The sequence below is a fragment of the Spea bombifrons genome, chromosome 8, assembly GCF_027358695.1.
Source record: "Spea bombifrons isolate aSpeBom1 chromosome 8, aSpeBom1.2.pri, whole genome shotgun sequence".
NCBI lineage: Eukaryota > Metazoa > Chordata > Amphibia > Anura > Pelobatidae > Spea > Spea bombifrons.
This window is the reverse complement of record NC_071094.1, coordinates 826360-849663: the sequence shown is the minus strand read 5'-3', so window position 1 is coordinate 849663 and position 23304 is coordinate 826360. Positions and strand designations below refer to the sequence as shown.

Here is a 23304-nt window from a genome sequence, read left to right as displayed (position 1 = left end):
TGCACGCAGCGCACGGAAACACACAGGTAATAGAATATTAAAATGGAGAAATGTAAACCTCTCGGCCCGAAGCCACGTACCGAGAAACGTGATGGACGGACACAAACTGGCGCCAGAGGCCGGTGCTGGACGACGTCCCACCAGAATGAAGTGTACGGACCCGGTGGCAGGATCATATAGTGAAGCTCTGCCCTCTAATGGAGAGCCTGGGATAATGTAATAATATATCACCAGCATGGTTATTCCACCTATCAATGTGGCCATAGTGCAAAGGAACATATATAGCTCTCTTCTGGGGGTGACCTGGGAGTCGCTGTGGCAGTAAGATGGGGTAACAAAAATGGGATGAGCAATGCAGGACTGCAAGTGTTTTACCTTCATAAAATCAATGGGAAAATCCAAAACGTGTCGTTGAGAAGTGCTAGGGGTTGGTTTTAAGGCGCAGAATCCAATGTAAACAAACGCTGTACGCTGTGCCATGTTTACTAAACAGCGCATCACCATGAATCTGCAGCCAGGTGCTGGTTGGGGCTGTGAACTGTTCAGTAAACATAGGCCACGGCCAGGGCAGCACACGGTCAATAAGGATATCTGCCCCACGAATATCTTTTTTTTGTTCTGGGGGTGTGAGGGAGTCTTGTAATACTGGGGATTATATTCAGCACTGTCCATTAACTAGATCCTCATTAATATATCTCCATCACACATCCCGGGTTATGTTGTTTTTTTGATTTACGGATCAGAGGCGTCGAGGAGGAATTCAGAGAGATCCCAAGTCCTGGGCAGGTGAGAAGCTTGCATTGCAGGGGCTCCTGGTTGCCGGCCGGGGCTCAGCTGGCTTGTTCTTGGAGTAGAGCCTCTTTACTATGTCCACAAAGAAAGGCGACACGTTCTCACTTCTTTTTCTGCAGGACGTTGTCTTCAAAGTATCCCTTGTTGGCGATGTTTCCAGCTGGGTCGTAGAAGCCGACGGCGATATACATTCCCTTGCTGTCTGTGCTCAGGCCGAAGCCCACCTGGGACGATGACTTCCATACCATCTGGGTGAAGTTCCCTGAAAAGTAGCACAACGCATCTTAGAACCCCAGAAAGTAGTTTAACGCAAAGCAAAACAGGGGCTTTATTCACTGTATGGCCTGCGTGTCACCTAGAAAGGGAATTCACAAGATAATCCCATCAGATTCAAGCACGAGACCCAAAGGAGATCCCTTGACTTGTATGCCACGACTGCTTACAGCTTGCCGTGTTTTTATCAGCAATGAACGCATCCGGGTGCCATGGGCTGTATAGCGATTGCTCACCTGACCCGCTCTGAAACCCGGGGTTACTGAAGTTGTATTTGGAGATCTCATTGTACCATGACTCGGCCACCTCCTTCCCTGCAGGACACAGAAACAGACACGAGACTCGGTATATTCCTCAAACTCATACTTGCACATCGATTGGATCGTTTCAGGTTATTTAAGTGTATAATAAATGCACTCCAGGCGTACATCCACGCTGAGCAAACGTACTCATCAGAGAAGGAAACCTAGTGACACATCTACCGGCTCAGTGGGTTTTGGCCATGGTACCTGTTGGTAAACTGGTGTCGGTTCCCCATCTGTACCACAGGTTCTCCCCGTGCTGGGTATCGCTGTTCTGGAGAGCTCGGATCCCCGCCAGGTGATCAGCCCATTTCTGGGCTTCCTGGATCAGGACCGTGCTGAGCTGCAGCGCTCCCGAACCATGCAGCCGGCGGTATTTGTTGTGCTCATTCAGAAGGTCCTTTCGAAAAGCCTTCAGTTCCTTTTCTGGAAACAGGACGGTGTGAGATTAGTACCATTTTGGTGTTACAAATGCCGGCGTTTAACCACTATATATAATATATATATATCATACAAGGAAGCATGTAGGAACCCAGACCAGATTATATTCACTAGTCAACATGCCAGACCAGGATATTAACATGGCAGGATGGTAAGGGGTCGGGTTCTTTAATGTAATGTATGTGTATTAATAGACAAGGAAATCATATACGGACCAGATATATAGATATATATATATAAGATTCTGTATCCATGGATCATTGGTACCTGGAATGGCAACAACTCCATTCGCACCAGTTTCCTTCGCAAAGCCGTCTTCATCATCATCGTCATCAGTCACCTTCGATCCGCGAGGAAGGACGTTCCGGGCGTAGAATCCGGGGTTAGTAATATTCCCGCTGGGGTTGTACTGCGCAACCACAATAAACATCCCCTTTCCACTGGACGCTAATCCGACTCCAACCTCCTTGGAGGTCTTCCATACCATCTGCGTGAAATGTCCTGTAAGAGAATAGGGGCTGCTACTTAATGAGAACCAGACATATTTAGCATTTTTGTAGAATGACGCTATCCCGGCTGTTAATGAAACCATAACGTCTATTTCTGGGGTAGGTGGGAAGTGGACGCGCTCCTCCATACCCCAGGTATATTACATTGTACATGTGCTGGGGAATCTCTGTACCTGTATCCGCTTGGTATCCTGGTTTGGAAAAGTTGTAATTCTTCTCCTCCTTGTACCAGCTGTCAGCCACCTCCTGTCCTGGGATGAAAGAAACGCGGGATAAAGCTGGGGCAGTGAGAAGTTTGGGCAGCGTGCCGGGCCTGGTAGGGATAGGAGCTAAATACTAGATCTTAGAAACGGCCATTTCCTAATTCTTGAATCAGGCCTTGGGGGGCCGCCAACAATTCTTAGCAAAACAGATAAAGCAGAGCTGGCCCTTAAGGCTGTATGTTCCTGAATGTAAAGTGACCGAAATAAAATATTTAGGGGTAACATTTGCTGCCACGTTGCTGGTAATTAAGACCCTGGTACAGTAACGAGCACCCACACAATTCATATGGATATGAAGAGAGAGATCAGAGACACGGGTGTCGTAAAGCTCCCTGTCTGCGCAGACACGGCGGCTCCGTCTATGTAATGTGCGTAGGGACCCCCAAAGCCAGAATGGAGCTGGAATCCCCTCTACCTGTCACGGTGATGGAGGGGCCCCCAGACTTGGCCCATATGTTCTCTCCATACGACGTCTCGCTGTGCTTTAGCGTCTTTAACGTCAGCAGATGCTCGGCCCACTTCTGGGCTTCCTGGCTGATCCGCGAGTTCAGCTGCAACGGTTTTGCTCCATGGCGAGACCGATATGTGTTGTTTGCATTCAGAAACTCCAACGCAAACTCTCTGCTGTCTACTAAAGAGTAAAATAAATGTTTAAACAGCGAGTCAAACCTGACATGTCTCAGCTCAGTCACCCCGGGGCAAATCCACTGAATCCTCATCTATTCTGTATTATTCAGATGAAGGAACAACCTCCAGGGGACACTTCAGATTAACCCATAGAATGGTCTCACCCTTTAGGTAATTGTACACACATGATACATACACACACACATGATACATACACACACAGGACATACAGGGTACTTATACACACCACGGGTATACCCCGGGGAATTCGTTCTAGAGAGTATATTCATTAAAAGGCCAGTGGATACAGGAGAGAGATACACAGTGATCTCTGGGTTGCTCGATACCTGTAGGTGTTGCCGCTGTATCTGCTCTGATGGCTCCCGGATAGTAGGGCCCGGAGGTGCTGCGTTCAGGTGCCGCCGCTCCCACATCAGACACCGGGGTACCCTTCGGCAGCACGTTCTTCTGGAAATAGCCAGGATTGGTGATATTCCCAGCCGGGCTGTACTGGGCAACTGCAATCACCATACCTTTGCCATCCACAGCCTTGGCAATGCCAAGTTCTCGAGAATCTTTCCAGACAACCTGAGTAAAGTGACCTAGAGATGGGAGACCAACCGTATTATTGTATATCACCCCCCAGCAGGAGGCGCCACACATCACGGGTTAATTCAACGCACAAAGGGCAGGAGAATAAAACCTACAATATGAACCGAGATGTTAAAAAGCTCAACAGATCACAAAATGAAATGAAAATACCCTTGTTTACCTCGATCCCAAGGGAACGGCCACCTCCTGACCGTCAGACATTAGCAGATACGACGTTATAACTGTCACATTACAGCAGCACGCAGCAAAGCTCGTTAAAATAAAACGTCCGCCACACCGGGAAATGAACCTAAACGCTTTAGCATTTCGCTTTGCATGCATGGTGTAAAGTTTGGCGGCCACGTAACTGGGGACATCGTCAGGGTCCCAGCTAAAATCCAGACTGCGGTGTACTCTGCGCTGCTCACTTCCAGCTGTTTTGGGACAGAGTTAATTTTATGTACACTAAAAGGACTTTATAAACCCACGAGGCTACCGGACAAAACCAAAATGATTCCCTTACTGTGCCAAGTAAAATAGTTATCAAAGACCGGGTACAAAGGACGTCTACATCTAACCCCATATCTATACACAGTTACGCGTCAAAGCGCCAACATATAGAAATCGTGTTATCAGAATAAACGTCACAATTCCTACCTCCTCGGCTGTGACCACATATACCAGACAGGTGTATATCCAGCGAGACGTGTTACCTGTGTTGGATTGGAAGCCGGGTTTGCTGAAGTTGTAGTCCTTTATCTCCCCGTACCACGTGTCCACGACCTCGCTGCCTGTGACACAAAGAGACGGGTGACCACGGAGCAGATACATCCCTGAACGTGCTATGAATGAGACACCATAAAGTCTCGCCTCAATGTTATCACAAAATGCACGAATTGTCATACGTATATTTGATGCCATTTTATTTTAATCAGGTCGCAGGGGATGGGCTGGGAGGTCCTCACCAGAAGCATCTCTCATGCTGGAGTTCCACTTGTACCACAGGTTCTCGCCATGGGTGGTGTTGCTGTGCTGCAGAGCGTTGATGGACAGGAGGTGGTTGGCCCATTTCTGGCTGGATTCGCACAGCTCTTGGTTCAGCGTGAGAGCGGGCGCTCCGTGCTGCCGCCGATACTTATTATGAGTGTCTAAAGCTTCCTGCTCGAATGCACCGGCCCCTAAAGCACAATAACCAGAGGCCCCCGTTAGTGGATACCATTACCCGAGTTTGGGGCTATCTGTAACCAGACATCACCACCTGGACAGCCCGGAATACTAGTAGACCCGTCCAACTAAAGGAACACAACAGACACGCCAGCTGCCAGTAAGAAAACAAAACATGGCGGAAATGTACAGGGGTCCCGATGTAGAGACCCTCACCTCGTCTGCCAATGCCTGCCTGAGCATTCCGCTCACTGGAGGGCTTGTCTGGTTCTGGGTCCCTGGTGCTGCTGGGTTTCCACCGTGATCCCGATCCGGCGCTGTCTGTAGAAGGCGCCGACCCGGCAGGCAGGACGTTCTTCTCGAAGAAGCCCGGGTTTGTGATGTTCCCCGCCGGGTCGTACTGTCCCACCACAAAGAAAAGGCTGTTACCGTCTGTAGCCACCCCGACTCCCACCTCCTTGGAGTCCTTCCAGACGACCTGCGTGAAGTGACCTTCAGGGATGATACAAAACATACGGAATCAGGTATTTGGAATAAATCGGGGTTACGCTCCGTCTCCTCCGCTGGCTCCGGAGGCTTCGGTCACCATGTTTTACCTGTGTTACTGCGGAAACCTGGCCTGGCAAAGTCATAATTCTTTATTTCGTCGTACCAAGAGTCCACGGGCTCGTGACCTACAGGGGAGAAAAGACGATGTTATTGGGGTCACAAAAAGCAGATTCCAGGATGTCCAACTACCCCCAACGGTACCGTGCGTAATCCGTCCCAAGTGTCCTTATGTTCCGTGTCCAGTCCCGCTCTCAAATCCTTATGCCTCTCTCCCCCCTGATGCCCCTCACTCCCCCCTGATGCCCCTCTTTTCTATGGGCTCAGAATGTTTGCTGGGTATGAGGGTATCGCAGGGTTCTGCAGCCCTAAAGCCCCTATAATGTGTATAGAAACAGCCGGAAACGGCTTTATACATTAAACGGGGGAAATAAACCCCATTATTATTCTTCTACCTGCCCCCCTCAGTTATATAAATATACCCAGCAATAGGGCTCAAAAGGCACATGAAGGGTATGGGTAAAGCCCCGCCCCGCCTATAACCACACCCCCTGAACGGAAATGCCCCTATGTAGTGAGGATAAATCTCTATACATACTCGTTAAGCAGCTGTACCCCTGTAGACATGCCCCATTACCCCTGAAGGTGTATCCACAACGGGTTAAAAGTTTAATTAACCATTGATTTAATTAACCGGTCTCCTGATTGGCTACTGCCGGCACGTGCTGAAGTCAACCTATCAGGAGGCGGTGAGGTACCGCGGTTCAGTCACTTTGACTGCAACACCAGCTACTTTTTTTGCCGCGCGCCGAATCCCGCGTCTGATTGGCTTTAACCTGTCATGAGACGGCACAGCCCTATAGGAAGCGGGATAACGGCTCGTGCCTACTGTGAGGGGTTCGTGTGGGTGTGAGACTGCAAGAGAGAGGGGAGCTGCAGCGGTACGCGGTCATGCAGGGGTTAATGCCCGGTACCGAGCAGTCCCTGCACACACAGCAGAGCTCTGTAACCCAGCAGGTGGCTGATGTGGGAATGAAGGACACCCCAGGACCTGGGCCTTCCCTACATGGTAAAATCTCTATATACCCCCCTGTATAAATACCCAGCTGGTAACCTGCCCCCTGCATCCACAGCCAATATATGGTTAGACCATTAATGGAGAACAATAAGAATAATACTCTGCATCTCTATATGACTGGGGCAGTAAAGCGGGGTCACAGTGTTCTGCTATAACTGACACTAAGGACTTGTGTTTATTGATGCCCGTTTTCTCCATTCCCTGCAGGGCCACCTCTGCTGGATGATGGGCCTGGCTGTGATGGGGATACCTGGCTTTACGTCAGATCAGCAGCATACAGTGCGTGGTAAGCAGGCGTTTAGTATCTGAAATGGCTGCCGCTGTCCCTCTCCTCACTGCGCTCGTACGCACCAGAACGCGGCACTACGGCTTCATTACATGCTTTAATCGCGCCCGGTGCCCGACGCGGTGCCCGTGGCGGCATCGATTCGCTAAGCGGCGTTACGCACGGTGGGTACCTGGCAGTTCTCTGGAGTTGGAGCTGTATTTGTAGTACAGGTTCTCTCCGTGGTCGCTGGCGCTGTGTTTCAGGGTCCGGATGGACAGCAGGTGGTCAGCCCATTGCTGAGCGGATCGGCAGAGGTCACGGTTCAGCTGGAGAGGGGGCGCCCCGTGTCTCTTCCGGTAGGCGTTGTGCGCAGATAGGAAATCCTTCTCGAACTGGCTCTCCTCGGCACCTACAGCATGGAATCCATCATTAGTCCGTCACCGAGCGGATGAGGTTACGGGGCTGACGCTGCGCACGCGATAACAGATAATTAAAATCTCGCTCTATAAGGCCGAGCGCGGTGCGTTATTTTTATAGACGTGTTTGTGGGAATATTTCACATGTAGCGGGACGGTTCTCACGGCAAAGTGTGCGCCGAGCAGTTATTACTATGTAAAGAGATGTTATTTAAAGCTAGAAGCGGACTTTCCCGAAGACGGCCCCCTCATTCCAATCGCCAAATTCACTGCGACTTGTGAATCATAGCATTGCACTGTGAGGAATCCAGAACCCGGGAAGCACACGGTTCCCATCATTATGTATGTTAAAGACACATCCGCCGGCACCGCAACATTATAAATCAAAGCCAGAGATCTGGCGCAAAATGCTGCGGCTTTTGCAGTCTCCATAGCAACCAAAATGGCTCATGACACTTTGCACCAGAATTGCTCTTTATACGTAATCTGCTTTATGACTAGTTATAAAAAGTCCGGTATCTGCGCTGAAACGCGGTATACGGATAGATGGTCTTTTCGGACAGGCAGGTCTAAGGTTTGCGGAGTTCTGTCATTTTGTCAATAAACGGTAAAAACGGTAAAACGGTATTGCAGAGGAAAGGCCACCAGCGTAACACTGAAACACACAAAACTAACAAGCTGTGACAGAGCTCCGAGCGGCCCCCGATTGCCTCCTATTAGACGCAGAAAGCATTGTGTGTTTCCTTGTAACACGTCACACGGGGTTTAGCCGGCACAGGGTGTGCTGTGTGTTCTGGCAGAATTCAGGTCATGGCGGGCCGATAACAGCAAATAAACCTGTGAAAACAAGCTGGCCAAAATAGGAGACGTGTCGGCCGGTGTAAGAAGGGGAGCGGGCCAAACACATCAGGGGCCAGAACTTGATGGAGGCCATTGTGTTCCCAGGGGTTCAATTTGAGCGTCACCAACAAACAAGACACATTAACATGCTTTACAGGGGCTCTAATATATATTGTTTAATGTGTTAACATAGCTTAAGGAGAAGCTGCAGCACACCTGCCATGATCCCATTTTGCAGCACTAAAATAGGTGGCAGGAGTTAGAAGTTTGGGGGGGTGAAAAGAGGCAAATGCATATGGGGGGATTCTGCAAGGGGGGATATAATGGCTGACGTGTACCTGGAAGGAGTAAGGGTTACTACCAAAGAGTTCTGCATTTTACGTGAGCTGACGTAGGAGTATTAATTAGCAGTGGCTGCGTTGCCGGCGGTAGACGTCTTCTGATGCTAATAAATGTTACTATCTTGTTTTAGGATTACGGTTCCTCCGTGTCACTTTACAGCTGCTGCAAAGCTGATGGAGACCCCTGATAAATGATTACTATAAAGTGGGACTGACAGGACAAGGAAAACAAACAGGTATGTGGCCGTGTAATGTAGCAATGCATGAACATTAACAGCCTGCTGTACAAGAAAAAAATCAGTAACAGAGTAACAGGGGCAGTCATATCAGAACATTATCTGTAACCTGTGGACCCGGCAGCAGGGGACTGGATCCTCTCGGCACAGGAGGATCAGTCACCGCCCCAGTCCGTGTGACCGATCTACTCGAGAAGGAGACCCAGATACCCCACGGAGGGTAGGGAGGGCTTGTGGGTCCCAACTTGGAAAGATAAAACTTTAGCTGACAGCACAGCAGTAACTTGATCATTGGCTTTGGGTGAAATACGGACGGAAAATGTATTTCAGTTATTGCAGGGTGACCCGTGTCGGGAATCCGTGTCACACCCGCAGTAAGTGTGTCCCTTGTGTGGTGGAGAAGGAGGTATCAGATCACGCTTCCTCATGTCCCTGTCCCCTCGGGACGTGACCTTAGTGTCACAGACAAGCATTCCTCCGGTGTCTGACTGGTCAGAAACATTTCACTGGCTGGTAAACAACGGCAGACGCTGAACACGTAACAGAACGGCCGCGCCGCAAAACGCAAACGAATGTGCCACAAAAAGCGCGCCGCAATGCAACAACTCCCCGAATAAACACGTAGATTAGGCCGGACTCATTGAGGAATATGTCGCTTTATAATGGAATTTAAACGCTGCAACAGAGGGATTGTTTGTTGAACTGTACAGATAATAAAACAGCCCTGTATGTACATAGACAGACACGTAGTTAACCCCCAAACTCCATCCTCAGCCCCCCTCCGCTACTCAGTGGGAAAAAATCAAACTCTTAACGATTAATCTCTAGCAGCAAAAGAGTTAACACAAGTTTTAGCAACACCCGGGTTGATGCCGGGGAGACAAGATCATCAAGTCCTAAGTGTGAGCACACACTCAGTACCAGCAGCGGCTACCTACCTCTCACGGCGCGCCTCGAGAAGCAGCCTCCCATGTCGCCTTCTTAACCCGAGCAGACTTTACCCCGTCCGGCCTTCTCCAGGCGTTCAGCAAGACAAGGGCCGAGTCACATAACCGCGGCGGAGCTCCTCCAGAGCTGGGCTGATGAAAGGCAGGGCCTCTGGATGCTCAGACACGGAGCCTGGGGAGGAGGGGAAGTAACCCCTGAGCCGGAGCCCGAGGAGGAGGGGAAGTAACCCCTGAGCCCGGCTCACGAACTAAAAACTCCCAACAGCTGCAGCGAGTGCAGCAAACGCTCCCCCTGCCTGCCGTCACACCGAACATCTGGAAGGGTCTAACCGTTTGCGTGCCAGAACACTACAGGGTGAGGCGACAAGGCGTCTGCTTAACCATTACTGTGCCGGAGGGGTTAACGGAAAGGCAAAGCAAGGTATATGTGGCTCACGCAGGACTCCAAGTGGTTTTTTAACTATAGTTTTGTGTTACTTCATCTCCGAGTACTCATGATGGGCTATATCAGGGGGGTTTGGGTTTAAAGGTTATTGGGAATCAGAGTCTTAAAGGACAGGAGGTGTTTTTTTTTTTTTTTTGGCTCCTCCAGTCAGGGACCCTTATAAAACCCTGCAGCCTGTCTTTCAAATGCATCCCGGTTAAATGGGAAGTCTGGCCATTCTGTGCGAGGGGTTCATGGCTTGATTGTGGGTGACGCCTGTAAAGCTCTGTCCCATGTTCAGAGGGGTCGTTTAGTCTGCAAGCTCTTTGGACAAGTCTCTTTGTTGCCTCCTGCCCGTGCAGATAGTCGGGTTATTCTATAAAAGGGCTCTTTTTCTTTCTACAGCTAAAACAGTACGAATCTATACCACATAGACAAAACATAATATGCTTTAAAGGTATTTGAAGTAGTCAAACGCTCATACATGGCCCTGCCACTAATTTGTAACTGGAAGGATTAGGTTGCCCGTGCGCAGGACCCCTCACCGCATTAGCCGGGTATCTCCATTTCAAAGAGATCGCTTCACTCCAATAGCAACCGGTCTAACTGGAATCCAGAGACCGCGGCGAAAAGCGAAAGGGAAAGCTGGCATGACTGCGGCCGCCTGGAGCGGCAGATAAGGTGGGGCAGCTCTTATTACTTCCGTTTCCAATGTGCAACACACGAGCCCACAAGCAAGCCGGCCGTGGGGCTACCGAACAGCTAACTGGATTTATACCCGTCGGTGAATACGGACATAATCAATGCATCTGTTCCACAGAGTGATTAGAGGCCAGGTGATCATTTAAAGCCGTATAGAGTTCTAAATACATTATGCCTGTCCCGGTTCTTCCACAATATAACCATAGCTGCATTCAGAGCCCCCATTATGTCTCTAGAACGGGCGCTGTCTGAGCTCATTGGTGGTTTAATGGCCAAGAAGCCACCTTTTCATGCTGGAACAGATTCCCATACCTGCCCTCAAGTAACCTATTAACTGTGTTCTGGCAGGGGTTAACAAGATGCCAGAAGCTACAGATGGAAAGGCGCGGACATCCTCTTTCCATTTAACGTAACATGGCTGGATTGCCCCTTTAACTAGGATTTTGTATTAAAAATATACAGCATTCAGGGTAGCAGAGAGTCAGTGAGCCTCAGCTAATGGGGGAATCTCTTAAAAGCCAGAAAGCAGCAACTGTGCAAACCGTTACAAAAAGTAGCTGTAGCCTTGAGCTACTTTTTTAGGACAGACTTAAAGCAGCGGATCAGACGACGCTTGCAGGGCCCTGATCGCTTCAACATGGAAATGGTTAACTGTGCTCTATAAAGGCTTCTTGTGAAGGGGGTTTGGAGGAGGGGAAGCCATTCATTGTGTGGCAGAATGTGAGAATTGCCTGCCAGGCTTGGTGCATTTTAATTCTGTCTGATTTATCCCCCCCCCCATCACCAAAAACAAGAAGCAGTTTGTGGCCTGTCCTCCCGATGACTTCCTCCTCCCCACTGATCTCATTAAGGATCATTGCCCGAATAATGTGTCACGTGACCCCCTACAGTGATGGGACGCCTGAGACAAATTCCTCAGCTGGACTACTTCAACGACGCTGTTTATATTGGGATTTCCCTGCTTTGGGGGACATTTGGGGAAAGTTAAATATGTGAGCTATTTATCTTGCCGCCGTTTAGAGATCTAAATTTACTTCACTATATTAATAGGAGAAATGGATTAAGAACTGATTTGTTCACTAGAGTTGTCTAGAGTATTTTTTGATGGACGCTTGAGTCTCTTGAATATGGGAAGCCGGCGAAAGATAAAACCAAGTCTGGGAGACATAGAAAGGTCTCATTTTTAGAAAAAAAAAGAAAACACGACTGAACACATTCCCGTGAAACTTCAATCTCACTCTGGGCACGAGAAGCGCTTTCTAATCCTTCTAATACTTTTTTTGTTTTACGCATTCTTGAAGTTCTGACCCGATTTGAAGGAAGGAAACTAGAAGTTGGTCTGAGACCCCCGACCATGGCTACCCCGATCCGTACCGGCAGAGCAACAGATTTTTTCCAGTTTGTTCTTAAATAAGCAGGCGTTTCGCTTAAATAGATGATAATAGGAATACAGTTTTTTGTAAACCTGAGAAAATGCTCTGTTCCTGCTAAACATGCGGCGTCAGGATTCTTACAATTATAGCCGTGTCGCTGAATGCAAGTGTTACAGAACGGAACCCAGAAAAGGAAACATTTCAGCAACAAAAATATCATATCCCGACCAACTCAACCCGTCGTTAGTTCTAATAATACCGGGCCTCTAAGCGTGAGCTCAGCAGAACCCCGCGTCTCCTCATCTCTAACGTCTCCTCCGAAGCCATCCTATCCTCTCCCAACATTCACCAAACCATGACCTTCTCCATCTGACCGATTACAGACAAGCTCGCCTTTCCACCGCCTCGCGGCTCTTGGCCCTCGAATATTACGTTTTCTGCACAAGACCGCTGCACATTCACATTGTGTTTAGAAGTGCCGCGTTTTCAGACCCAAAACCTGATTTCATGCTTGTATTTGTGCAATGATGGAGCTTTAATGAGATGCGTGGGATTCAGCGGCTCGGGATTGACCCGTTCAGCCGCAATTCTCTCGCTAAGGAACTGTTAGATTCTCCTGATGCACCAGCGCATGCGCCCAGGACACGGCCAGCTCGGCCGCCCTTATGCTAGATCTACCCCCTAGAGCTCCATACAATGTGTCCTTACTTGACCGGTTTATTGTCACTCACCTTTTCTGCCAGGTAATGAGGCCGGCTTGGTGTCGCTGGTGGACTTGCTTGGTCTTGAATCATCGCGGCTTCCTTGATTCCCTAGCGATCCCGATCCGGCGCTGTCTGTAGAAGGCGCCGACCCGGCAGGCAGGACGTTCTTCTCGAAGTAGCCCGGGTTTGTGATGTTCCCCGCCGGGTCGTACTGTCCCACCACAAAGAAAAGGCCGTTACCGTCTGTAGCCACCCCGACTCCCACCTCCTTGGAGTCCTTCCAGACGACCTGCGTGAAGTGACCTGTGAAGGACATTAAAGATATATATATTTTGGCTTTATCTGAGAACATCAGCGGCTGGCTTATTGTTCATGGTCTGCAACAAACCGGTGTTTCTCCCTCATAAATGAGGCCTTTTAGAGAAACGCCACGTTAAACATGCAGCAGATGCATTCGGCAACAGGGCTCCGAAACATGAGCAAAGCGGGCCGAGAAAATATTTCTGAATGTAAATAACCCAAAAAATAAACGCAAGTATTCAGGAACAACATCTAGGGATGCAGTAATCACATAAAAATCCCGCTCTCCAGAAGTGAGATTAATGAGTAATTTTAAACTATTCAAGATACCGGAAAATATGGACTGAAGGAAGCGCCCGGCGTCGGTAGAACCATCTGGAATATGCCCACTAGAGGTCACCAGTGGAGACGGATGATCATTAAGGCTGCTCTAGAACGTTTATTAATCAGTTCCGAAGGCTGTTTTGCATTTAGATGGCACCAGGAGTGACTTTTAGGGAGTATAACAGTCCCTGTGAACATGTCTTATCTGACCCCCCTAGGACTAAAAGGCACGAGATTATCTCGAGCAGATCTGACACGTGGAATAACGTTCTGTAAATCTGAATCGCTGTCTGCGTGAATTACTGACGTTTTAAAACAGCTGTCCCAGTTATTTGTAATAAAATATTATACTATTATTCTAGGGGTCACTCGGGAAAAAGGGGCCGGTGCAGTTTGAGAAATGTGAACACAACGTATTCATTGTTGGGGGGAATGATGTGGTTTGCAGATGGCCGATCTGTATTAATTAGGTGTTTTAGTTTTTTGTACGTGGCATCTATAAAAGTGGTTTAGTGGACCGGGCAAAAAACGCGTAATAACCGGGAAGAATGTAGCCTTTCCCAATGAAATGCCCCGTACGAATGACAGCTGTGCTCGTTGCCGGGAGGCACAGTCCCATCGCTCGGCGTGTGGGCTCCTTACCCGTGTTGCCTCCAAAGCCAGGTTTACTGAAGTTGTAATTCTTAATCTCGCTGTACCAGGAATCCACGGGCTCGTGACCTTACGGGTGAAGAGACAGAGTTAACATTGTACAGCACAACCTTTGGGTAGCGCCCCCTCTCTGCCATTCATTTTTTGGGGGGTGTTTTAATGGCATTGGGGACCGGCGACCGGGCTCGTGGAGACCGTTTAGTAGAGAGTGATGCAGCCAGTGGAAGCAGCTCTCACGTGTCGCCTGATTCATCCCCCCGGAGGGTCCCTGCGTGTTTATGAGAAACATCACATGCTGTTATTGCGGGTGGCATCATGTTTACTGCGGGATCTGTGACACAAATAACACTACCCCAGGCAGCATGCGCCGGTCGCAGTCTGTGAGGGTAAATATTTGGGCTGATGGTAGTCGCGGCGGGTGCAGCTCGCGTACCTGGCAGCTCCTTTGCTCTGGAGCTGTATTTGTAGAACAGGTTCTCGCCGTGGTTGCTGTTGCTGTGCTGTAAGCTGCGGATTGAAAGCAGGTGGTCGGCCCATTTCTGTGCAGATTGGCAAAGCCCTGGGTTGAGCCGGAGAGGTGGCGCTCCGTGCTTCTTCCGATAGGAATTGTGGGCCGACAGAAAATCTTCCTCAAACTTTTTTAGGTTTACACCTTTAGGAAAGAAAAAGAGCAGTATGGAGTAAGGATAGACACGCAATTCAGCTGCCGCCGGAGCCTTATCCATCCATTATCCATCCATTATCCATCCATTATCCATCCATCCATTATCCATCACCAAATAACCCACTACATGCGTCTCAGCGCATTGCCCGGGGCCCCGGATCTCACCTTGGTCTTGGAGACGTAGTCCAGCAAATCTCTGATTGAAGGTCATGGCTGGAGGAGATAATATGAAGGATGTGTCAGTTACCCCTCTGTGATCCCTTTCACGACACTGTCCCTTTAAGAAACGACATGCATGTATCTTAAAGGTACAAGTTCCTGAAAATATACATTCAAATTATTACAAATTATATATTTTAACCTAGATTCTGAATATTTGGGTTGTTAACAAGTTCAGTGATTGCTGAACCTCTTCTTTCGAGGGTGTGAGATTTAACATCCCAGCCCGTTAGATATGAGTAATCACAAAACCGCAATTTCTATATGTTTTTTGTTAGCTTCCTGCACGGAAGCTGATTAACCCTTCAGGGGTTGCATCGTCTTTCCCCGCTGTCCGAAGTCATAGACTTACAGGGAATGGGGTAATGAATGATACGTCTCAGAATACAGGGGAACCCTCTGCGACTTACACAGGTAGAAATAAAACTAAATATTTAGGTTTTAAATGCTTATTTCATTCTCATTAGGCTTTACCGAGACTTAAATCTTTCCTTACTGCAAAGAAAACTCTCTTTATGTGATCAGGGATCTTGTTAAGACCCCTGAAGCCCCCGAGAATCTTTGCATTTATCCCAAGACGATGAGAACCCGTTGTTATTAAATGCCCAAGCGGCTGTGATAGACACTCAGCTGATGTGCACTCGTGCGTCGGCTGGCAGCTGATTACAGTGCAAACATACATCGTATCTAATCACACGCCACGAACAATGGATTCCCTGCGCGACACCCACCCGCGCAGGACAAAGGTACCTCAGTCTGTGCTCTGCTACCGAACTACACCTTTTACTTACTCAAAGAGGCATTGTGATCAGAGGAGCAGCAGGGAGAGGGTTATTACATCGCTAACCTGCCCCCTCTGGATGCACAATGCAGCTGAACCCAAGCATGGCGAGAATTCTTCCAGAGCCCCGCACACCGTCACCTGTCCATGGCTGCTTTAACCACCGCGGCCCGATTTTCCAGTGCGTCATGAGTAAGGACACCCGCTACGACCCGGGACCAGCGTCCAGGACTTTGCCCCAGAACCACTCACTGTATATAAAGGAAGACGGCGTCTCGTAAAACGCGCTGGGCTGTGTGCTTTGGCGGTGCTCACGCTGTGACTGTACACGCAGCGTGACGCGTCTGATCCCCGGCAGGGACAGGTACCCGCTTACTGGGCCGCTTACCTTACCGTGATCCCTGGGATAGACCGTAACACTCTCCCGACCAGAGGGTGCTTCTACCTGCGCAACCTTCTCTTAATGCGCCGCAGAAAGGGGGCCGCGGACGGGCCGTTCCTGCGCTCGGACTGTTACATTGTAGCACTAATGGCCGTTTACAGGACTCTGTTTCTGTTCTGCTTTCTGGAGGGGGTCATGCGCTCAGCCCCTTCCCTACAGTATTGTATGAGTAGGTTTCCTTCCTATTGTGTGGACTATTTATGGCTTCAAATAACACACAATAGGAGTGTCCTTTGTGTGATAGGATTAGCCGTTTATCACACTGTCCAAATGAACCAGCAGCCTGGCCTTTCAGTGTCCAGCCCTGACCCCTCTAGAGGATGCATCGGACGCGTGTGAACATGCCTGTGCACACGGATCGCCCTGCTCAGACATACACGGTAAATCAAACATGGCTGACGTGACTGCCCTTTCCTTTTACAGCCGACAGCCTGGGCTGCGGTCTAGTTTGATATATTCTAAATAAATAAAAACACCCCGCTGTAAACCCTGTCAGGGGCTTGGGAAGTGAAAAGTCCTTCCGACACACAAAGGCAGCATTAATTATCGTACGTTAATAAAATTACAACAAAATGCAGTCAAATACAAATGACATCAAATCTGAGCCACAGCAACCACAGGAAGCGGCTGCGACAAGCGGTGCCGACGGGGGCTTCTGTAGAACAGCGAGATTGTGTGTGTTTGTGTATCTCTGTGTATACAGAGCTGGCCCCCCGGGACAATGCAGTTAGACAATAGCCTTAGTGAGCGGTGGAGATGGACAGGACATACCCTGGCGAGAGGGCAAACACAGGACACTAAAGCATGGAGGCCGCAGGTGAAGTCCTACACAGTATGTGGTGAAGGTGGAGGCCGCAGCGCATGGACAGGCGGAGGGCGAGCTGGGGACACGAGCGTCTGTGTACGTCGCCAGTCACCATCGCCATTAAGAAGACGTTCCTGTGTTACGCTGTATGTCTCGCTGTCTCAGAATAAACACGTTTTAGGTGCTGAGGAACGTAGCGGATTGTTCCGTCGTTGGGAAATCTGGATTTGCGATGTTGATGCATTTAGATGCTTTCATTTCTAATGGCGTTGTTGTTGCTGGGAGCAGCAATCCCCCGAGGGCAGAATGTGCGAAGCAGGCTTTCTACCCCCTGCTCAATGCCTGCGTCTTGTAACACTGACACCCGCCGATAGTATTTTACAAGGAGCATCAATGGTGTTTTGTGCAGAGCGACTGCTCAGTCCTGGGAGGCGCAGGGCCAGCTATAGAAACGTCTGAATTATTAAGCAGCAGAGTGCTCAGAAACGGGTTCTGACCTTGTCTGGCCGCCGCCGCCGTCCTGGAAAGAGATGTCTAGAAGATGCTGGCCGGTCACCTGGAGGGGATTTCTGCTCTCAGGCTCGGCTGATGCTGTTACTCCTCGTCTGTGATCTGAGTGTCGCTGCAACACAAGAGAGTGCGTGAAAACCACACGGGAAGGAAGGGCAGCAACACACAGAGTGTGCAACATGTCCACGAGGAACACAGCTCTGCCAGCCAGGTCACCATCACTCGTCCCCGTACCCCATCTGACTGGGGGCCACAGGTCGGCTTACAGGTGCGTCTCGCAGACGTGTAATAGTATTGGGAATGAGGCGGTTATATACGGGGGCAGCTTTACTAGGAGGAGACCCCCATTATTCTATGCAGCTCTGCTCCTTCCCCCAGTGTGCATGATGGATAACTCCTGGTCTCCAGATTCCGTGGACTACAATTCCCATGAGGCTCAGGTACTGTGCAAATGATCAGTCACCTGTGGTATCTAAATAAAAGAAAGCCTCTGTACCCTGCCCAGTACCCCTCATTCTGAGAGCACTTTACCCCAAATATCACCAAACCAGACATTTTCCTGAGGATCAGCCAGCTGTGCCCCCCAGTATCACACAGATTGGAGGGCTCGGAGCTGGTACCCCACGCTGCGGGGAAGTGCTTTCTACTCTGATCGTTATTTTATTATTGTGGTTTGGCTTGGAAGCTGCAGCTCTCTCACCTCAGCTGTCGAGCTGTTTGTACTGACATGCCAGCAGGAAACCAGCTTGCGGTGAGGCTTCTCCGTAATCAGCGGTAACACCGCAGGGGGATTTTCCTGTTCCTCGTTTTAAGGCAGATGACATTAAAATAAGGTCTACATCGTCTGTGTAACAAGAACCAGAGACCCTCCATCTGTCCTCAAAATCTTTGAGGGTCCTTTAAAGCTAACGTGTTGGGGCTGAATGTCTTTTAAATGCATGCTGGAGGGAAACCCGCGATCGATGAATTACTGATACGGAGACAGAGCCAATTGGCACGTCTTACCTTTTATTCTTTAGGATAGAGTTCCGCACATCGCAAGCCGTTCCTTATTCTGCACTGAAGCTCGGAATAGTCTGTAAATACGTTTTTTATTCACTATTCCAAACTGTTACGCGATTCCCCAATAATCGTGAGACCCCGTTAATAGTTTGCATGGCGTAGTTACGTCTTTGCACACATCACTTTTGACAATTTCCATAGAAAAGGCTGATGGTTGGAAACCCATCCGGCGGTAAGCGAGGGGAGCGGAGTTTATCCGTGTCCCGGGACAGTGCATGGGGGGGGCGCCGCAGCTTTCTTTTTCGGATACTTACAAATTTTACATGCCGATGACCTCACGGATGGATGTTCGTTAATGAATGTGTTTCCCCACATTCCAGGGGGCGCTGTTTTTATGTAACTGACTGGGGCATTGAGAAGAAGTATGTAGTTTATTTACCCCATTACATAGTAACATAGTAACATAGTTCATAAGGTTGAAAAAAGACCAAAGTCCATCAAGTTGAACCTATATACATATTGTGTCCCTACTGTGTTGATCCAGAGGAAGGCAAAAAACCCTTATGAAGCAGATGCCAATTGCCCCATACCAGGGGGAAAATTCCTTCCCGACTCCAAATATGGCAATCAGAATAAATCCCTGGATCAACGTTCTGTCCCTATTAATCTAATATCCATAACTTGTAATATTATTGCTTTCAAGAAACACTTCCAGGCTCCTTTTAAACTCTTTTATTGAGTTTACCATTACCACCTCCTCTGGCAGAGAGTTCCATAGTCTCACCGCTCTTACTGTAAAGAACCCCCGTCTGTGCTGGTGTAGAAACCTTCTTTCCTCCAGCCGTAGAGGATGTCCCCTTGTTATAGATTTATACATTAAATGTATAAAGCCGTTTCCTGCTGTTTTTATTCACATTATCGGCTCTATAAAACCCTCATACATTTAAAAACAATATTCTATTAAATACAAAAATCTTGATGAATGTTTCTGGCTCTGCATTTCAGCCGGTTTTCGCAATGACGCTGATGACATTGAATACGAGAAGCAGCGGCCGGTGCTGAGCTGTTGGAAACTTGTATCTAAGATCTTGATATGATTGCGAAATGTTTTGAAATCCATTAGTAGTTATTTCTGCTTTGCCAAGTGATGTTTAAAGAGGATAATGCAGGAACTGGCAGGGTTGGATAGTACAAAGAGGGGCTCTTACCGGTGCTGGGAGTGTTGGGAGTGTTCCGTATCGTTGCTTTCCTCCAGGTTGGGGTCTCCCATCCAGTAAGTAGCACAGATGTTTCTTTATCTGTCATGTATCCGCCGTCGCAGGAAGCCCAGTCACTGGCCCTGGGGCTGCTATATAGTTTATCAGGAGCGACACGCCCCGTGACCAGGGACTCCCTCCCACAGCATCGCGCAGGTTCCAGACACTAGTGATTAGGGCCACGGCATGGAGCTCAGTGGGTGTACAGCGTGGGTGTACAACGTGGCACTCGGGAACCAGCCTTACCGCATACTGAACCGCCAAACAAAGACATGCGAGCGTTCTTATTCTCAAGGTATTCTTCCCACTGTGTATTGGGACGGCGCGTTAACCCTTGAGTGCAGGCTCAGTTGATATCTTCCGTAACATTAACACCTGAAGCTGAAATGCGAGGGTTTAAGGTACAGGTTGCGGTGGATTCCCGGGAGCCTTTCCAGTCGCAGTGAAAATATGTGTCATATATGGAAAGTAGTGGCAATATACCATCAACAAGTAATACAAAATAAATGCCATAGAGGCCTTCAGAGGCTGCCGGTGTGATCATTAACCCGGTATTTGCAGTCGGCAGCGGAGGGAGCGCCCGTGTTATCCCAGGTAAAATGTGATCAAACAAGCATAAAAACGCAGATAATAAAGATAAATCAGCGAATCCCTTTTTTTCGGTTGATAAAGTGAAGTCGTCACCGTGCTTTTCTGGCATTTGCCGAGTGACAGGTGGGGGGCTGTTTGATACCCCGCTCATGGAATTACCCCGATCCACTCAAACTCCAAGCTGCAAACATTAAGCATCTTATAGGGTCTGTGAAACAAATCCGAGGAAGAGACTCCTGGGTCCTTAAATGATATATAAATACTATAAGTCGGGCCCTGTCCCAAAAGATATTTGCGCACGGATGCTAATGTACAGCACACACGCAATGTTCTCATGAATAATATGCATAATAACACATAAGCTAGTTTAATTCTGACACTGATGGATGGGTGACCCCGAATGGAACGCGGATGGAGATGGTAATGTTCCAGTAATGCTCCTTTGGCAGGAGTCCCACCTCACGGTCTCTGCCAGCTCTGTAACCTCCTTATGTCATTTTGGATGAAGCATTTCGCAAATAATTATTAACAATTAAAAATAAACACGGCGGGAGCAGAACAACCCCCTCTTCAGGAAGAAGACAAAACCCGCCTCCTCCAAGGCAGCGAGGGATCTGTCAAGTAACGCATGTGAGAGCCGGGCTCCCCTGCACCCTCATCATAAATAAACTCCATCAGAGTCCGACCTTTATGCTGCATACCGAGAGTTGTATTTTTACATTTTATATTTTCTTTTCGTACCCCGCCGATGCCGCTGGGTGGCCGGCGTAGCGCCGTCTCGCCTGCGTGCGGGTTGCTCCTGCGCTGCCGCCGGCAGGCTGATCAGAGATAAGCAGCACTCGGGTGCGGTGAAACAAACGGCTCGTATCAGTACGCTGGGTGTGGGCTCACCGCATGGTGCCTCCTTTTGTCCTGCTATTTATGGCCTTCAGCAAACCTGCTTAAAAACTGGATTTCATGTTTACTGTAAGACGACCGCTCCGTGCCCCCCCCCGGAACCACACTACGTACCCCGAGCGTTAACGCGAGATAACCGTGGCCTCCAAGGACAGAAATTGGGTTCTCCCATCTGAAACCCTTTTTATTGATACGGTACATTTTCTCTCTGTAAATGATATTTTGAAGTTTCAAATAAATTGGGTTCTCCTATTTTATTTATAGTCACAGAAATGTGTGGCCCGTGTGTTTCCCTCCGCAACAGACCCGTTGGAATCCAAGCCTGTATTGGGCTCCTTCTACCCAGCTTTGGTACTGGCCATTCTACCATAATGGCCATTCTACCCTCACTCAGCCCTCATGTGACCGAGTCAACTCCGAATCTCTGTTTAATAACGTGCACGAATCTCCAGTCGTCTTAATATAAGGACCCCCACGTCGTTCCAGCATTAACGCCGGTAAACATGACCTTTACGAGCTGTAGCGTGATTCCTAAGATTTAAACTGTCATTCACGATACAAAAAGTTGGACCTTGAAGGCAGGTATGCTGACATAAGACAGATCAATCAACAGACGAAAAGTCACTCCGGCCGTCAGTAATCCCGAGTGCCCGGTACGCGCCTCATTGTTTAAACTGCTAAATGCTTCTGGTAATCCTCGCGTTATTTACAGCTGGAGATTGAAATGCTGCGGATTTTTGTGCTTTAAGCGGGAGCGACCGTGTGACAAGATAGTCACGCTTTCCTCCGGGGAGTTTTTTTTAGAAGCAGGTTCTCCGTGTTTATTTCACGTGTTGTCTCTGAACATGTGGGACCGTCACATACCTTTACTTACTCGTTAGAAGTCCTGATGGCCGGTCCGCTGATTCCGGATGCAGCCAGGAGACCTTGTGTAACCGGAGTCCGACCTTTATTCTTACCTTTCAGGAGCCTTATAAATGCAGATTACCGGTCATTGGCTTTTGATCCGTTGGATGACGATTCCCATGACGTGGCTAGAAGTGGCTGGGAGTTGTATGCCATGTCCTTTCTGTACTAGCTGTTCCTCCTCCCCGCCGACCCACGTGTCCTCGGCGTGTAGCGTGAGGTGGACACACGTGGCGCTTTGGACTTTGCTCCTCGTCTTTCTGGATTACGCCTGTTGGTATCCGGCTCCGCCCACGAGGAGTTTCTGAGGGGCTGCTCCTCCTACCGGCGTCTCGTTCAGAGCACTTTGTATTTTATACTTTTATATATGAAACATATCGGTGTTTGACCCCATAGAAAGGTGCAGCCTCTGCTTGTAGCGTATGATGGCTGTTCCCTTCCTTGTTTTTGAGGGCTTTTTGGGGCAGTATTATTTATACATGTACAGTGGTTGGGTAATTTCATTGTTTATCTCTATTTCCTTATATTCTCAAACTAAAGTGCTGGATATTCCTACATTCTGGGCCGTAAAAGCTGAATAAAGCGCATTCAATCTATCCTGACACCGACTAACGAAATGAATCCCTATAGGGGGAAACAGTGTTCCCTCAAAGGTGAGCGATCGGCCCCCTCTTCGCGGATACTAATGATTATATTAACGCACCAGAGGATGCAGCCGGCACGGAACAAGCACATTTATTGGGCAGTACGGATTCCATTGCACTTCAGTCCAGTCTGGCTACAGGTAAATACAGATTCACTATCTACAGAGTGACAGTAGTACAATATTAACAATTCCACAGACCCTCACCGCCCATCTCAACCAGTCAGAAGAACCAGCTTTGATTCTTTAAATCTGACCATGGACATTCACGTGTAAAAGAATCCAGTGTGGGAGAAAAGAAGCGTCAAATCCAACGTTATAAAACAAAGACATGTTTAGTGCGCAAACGACCAGAGAGATCTGGAAAGGAAGATTATTCTCGGGAGCCTGGTTTAAACCCCCGCTGTCCGCGGATACGCTTCAACGACGGAGATCAGAGGCCCGAGTCAGCTAAGCAGTGCGATGCATGTCTCTGT

At 48.8% G+C, this 23304-nt stretch overlaps 1 protein-coding gene across 3 annotated transcripts; it reads right to left on the bottom strand.

Moving 5' to 3' along the window:
• Positions 1-290: 290 nt before the first annotated feature.
• GLIPR2 (GLI pathogenesis related 2) lies at positions 291-17655 on the bottom strand. Of its 3 annotated transcripts, none has more exons than XM_053472964.1 (17): positions 17521-17655; positions 14942-14989; positions 14546-14764; positions 14104-14181; positions 12865-13140; positions 7045-7263; positions 5559-5636; positions 5179-5454; positions 4764-4976; positions 4512-4589; positions 3555-3809; positions 2996-3211; positions 2491-2568; positions 2076-2309; positions 1575-1793; positions 1302-1379; positions 291-1054 (listed from the first exon to the last, which is right to left on the bottom strand). In XM_053472964.1, exons 2-17 carry the CDS (start codon positions 14985-14987, stop codon positions 894-896), a joined length of 2724 nt encoding a protein of 907 aa, XP_053328939.1. In that variant the 5' UTR covers positions 14988-14989; positions 17521-17655; the 3' UTR covers positions 291-893. The 3 variants fall into 3 exon arrangements, with proteins under 3 accessions (XP_053328939.1, XP_053328941.1, XP_053328940.1); XM_053472966.1 differs by having other exon boundaries at positions 2996-3208; XM_053472965.1 differs by lacking the exon at positions 17521-17655 and adding an exon at positions 16165-16289.
• Positions 17656-23304: the final 5649 nt, after the last annotated feature.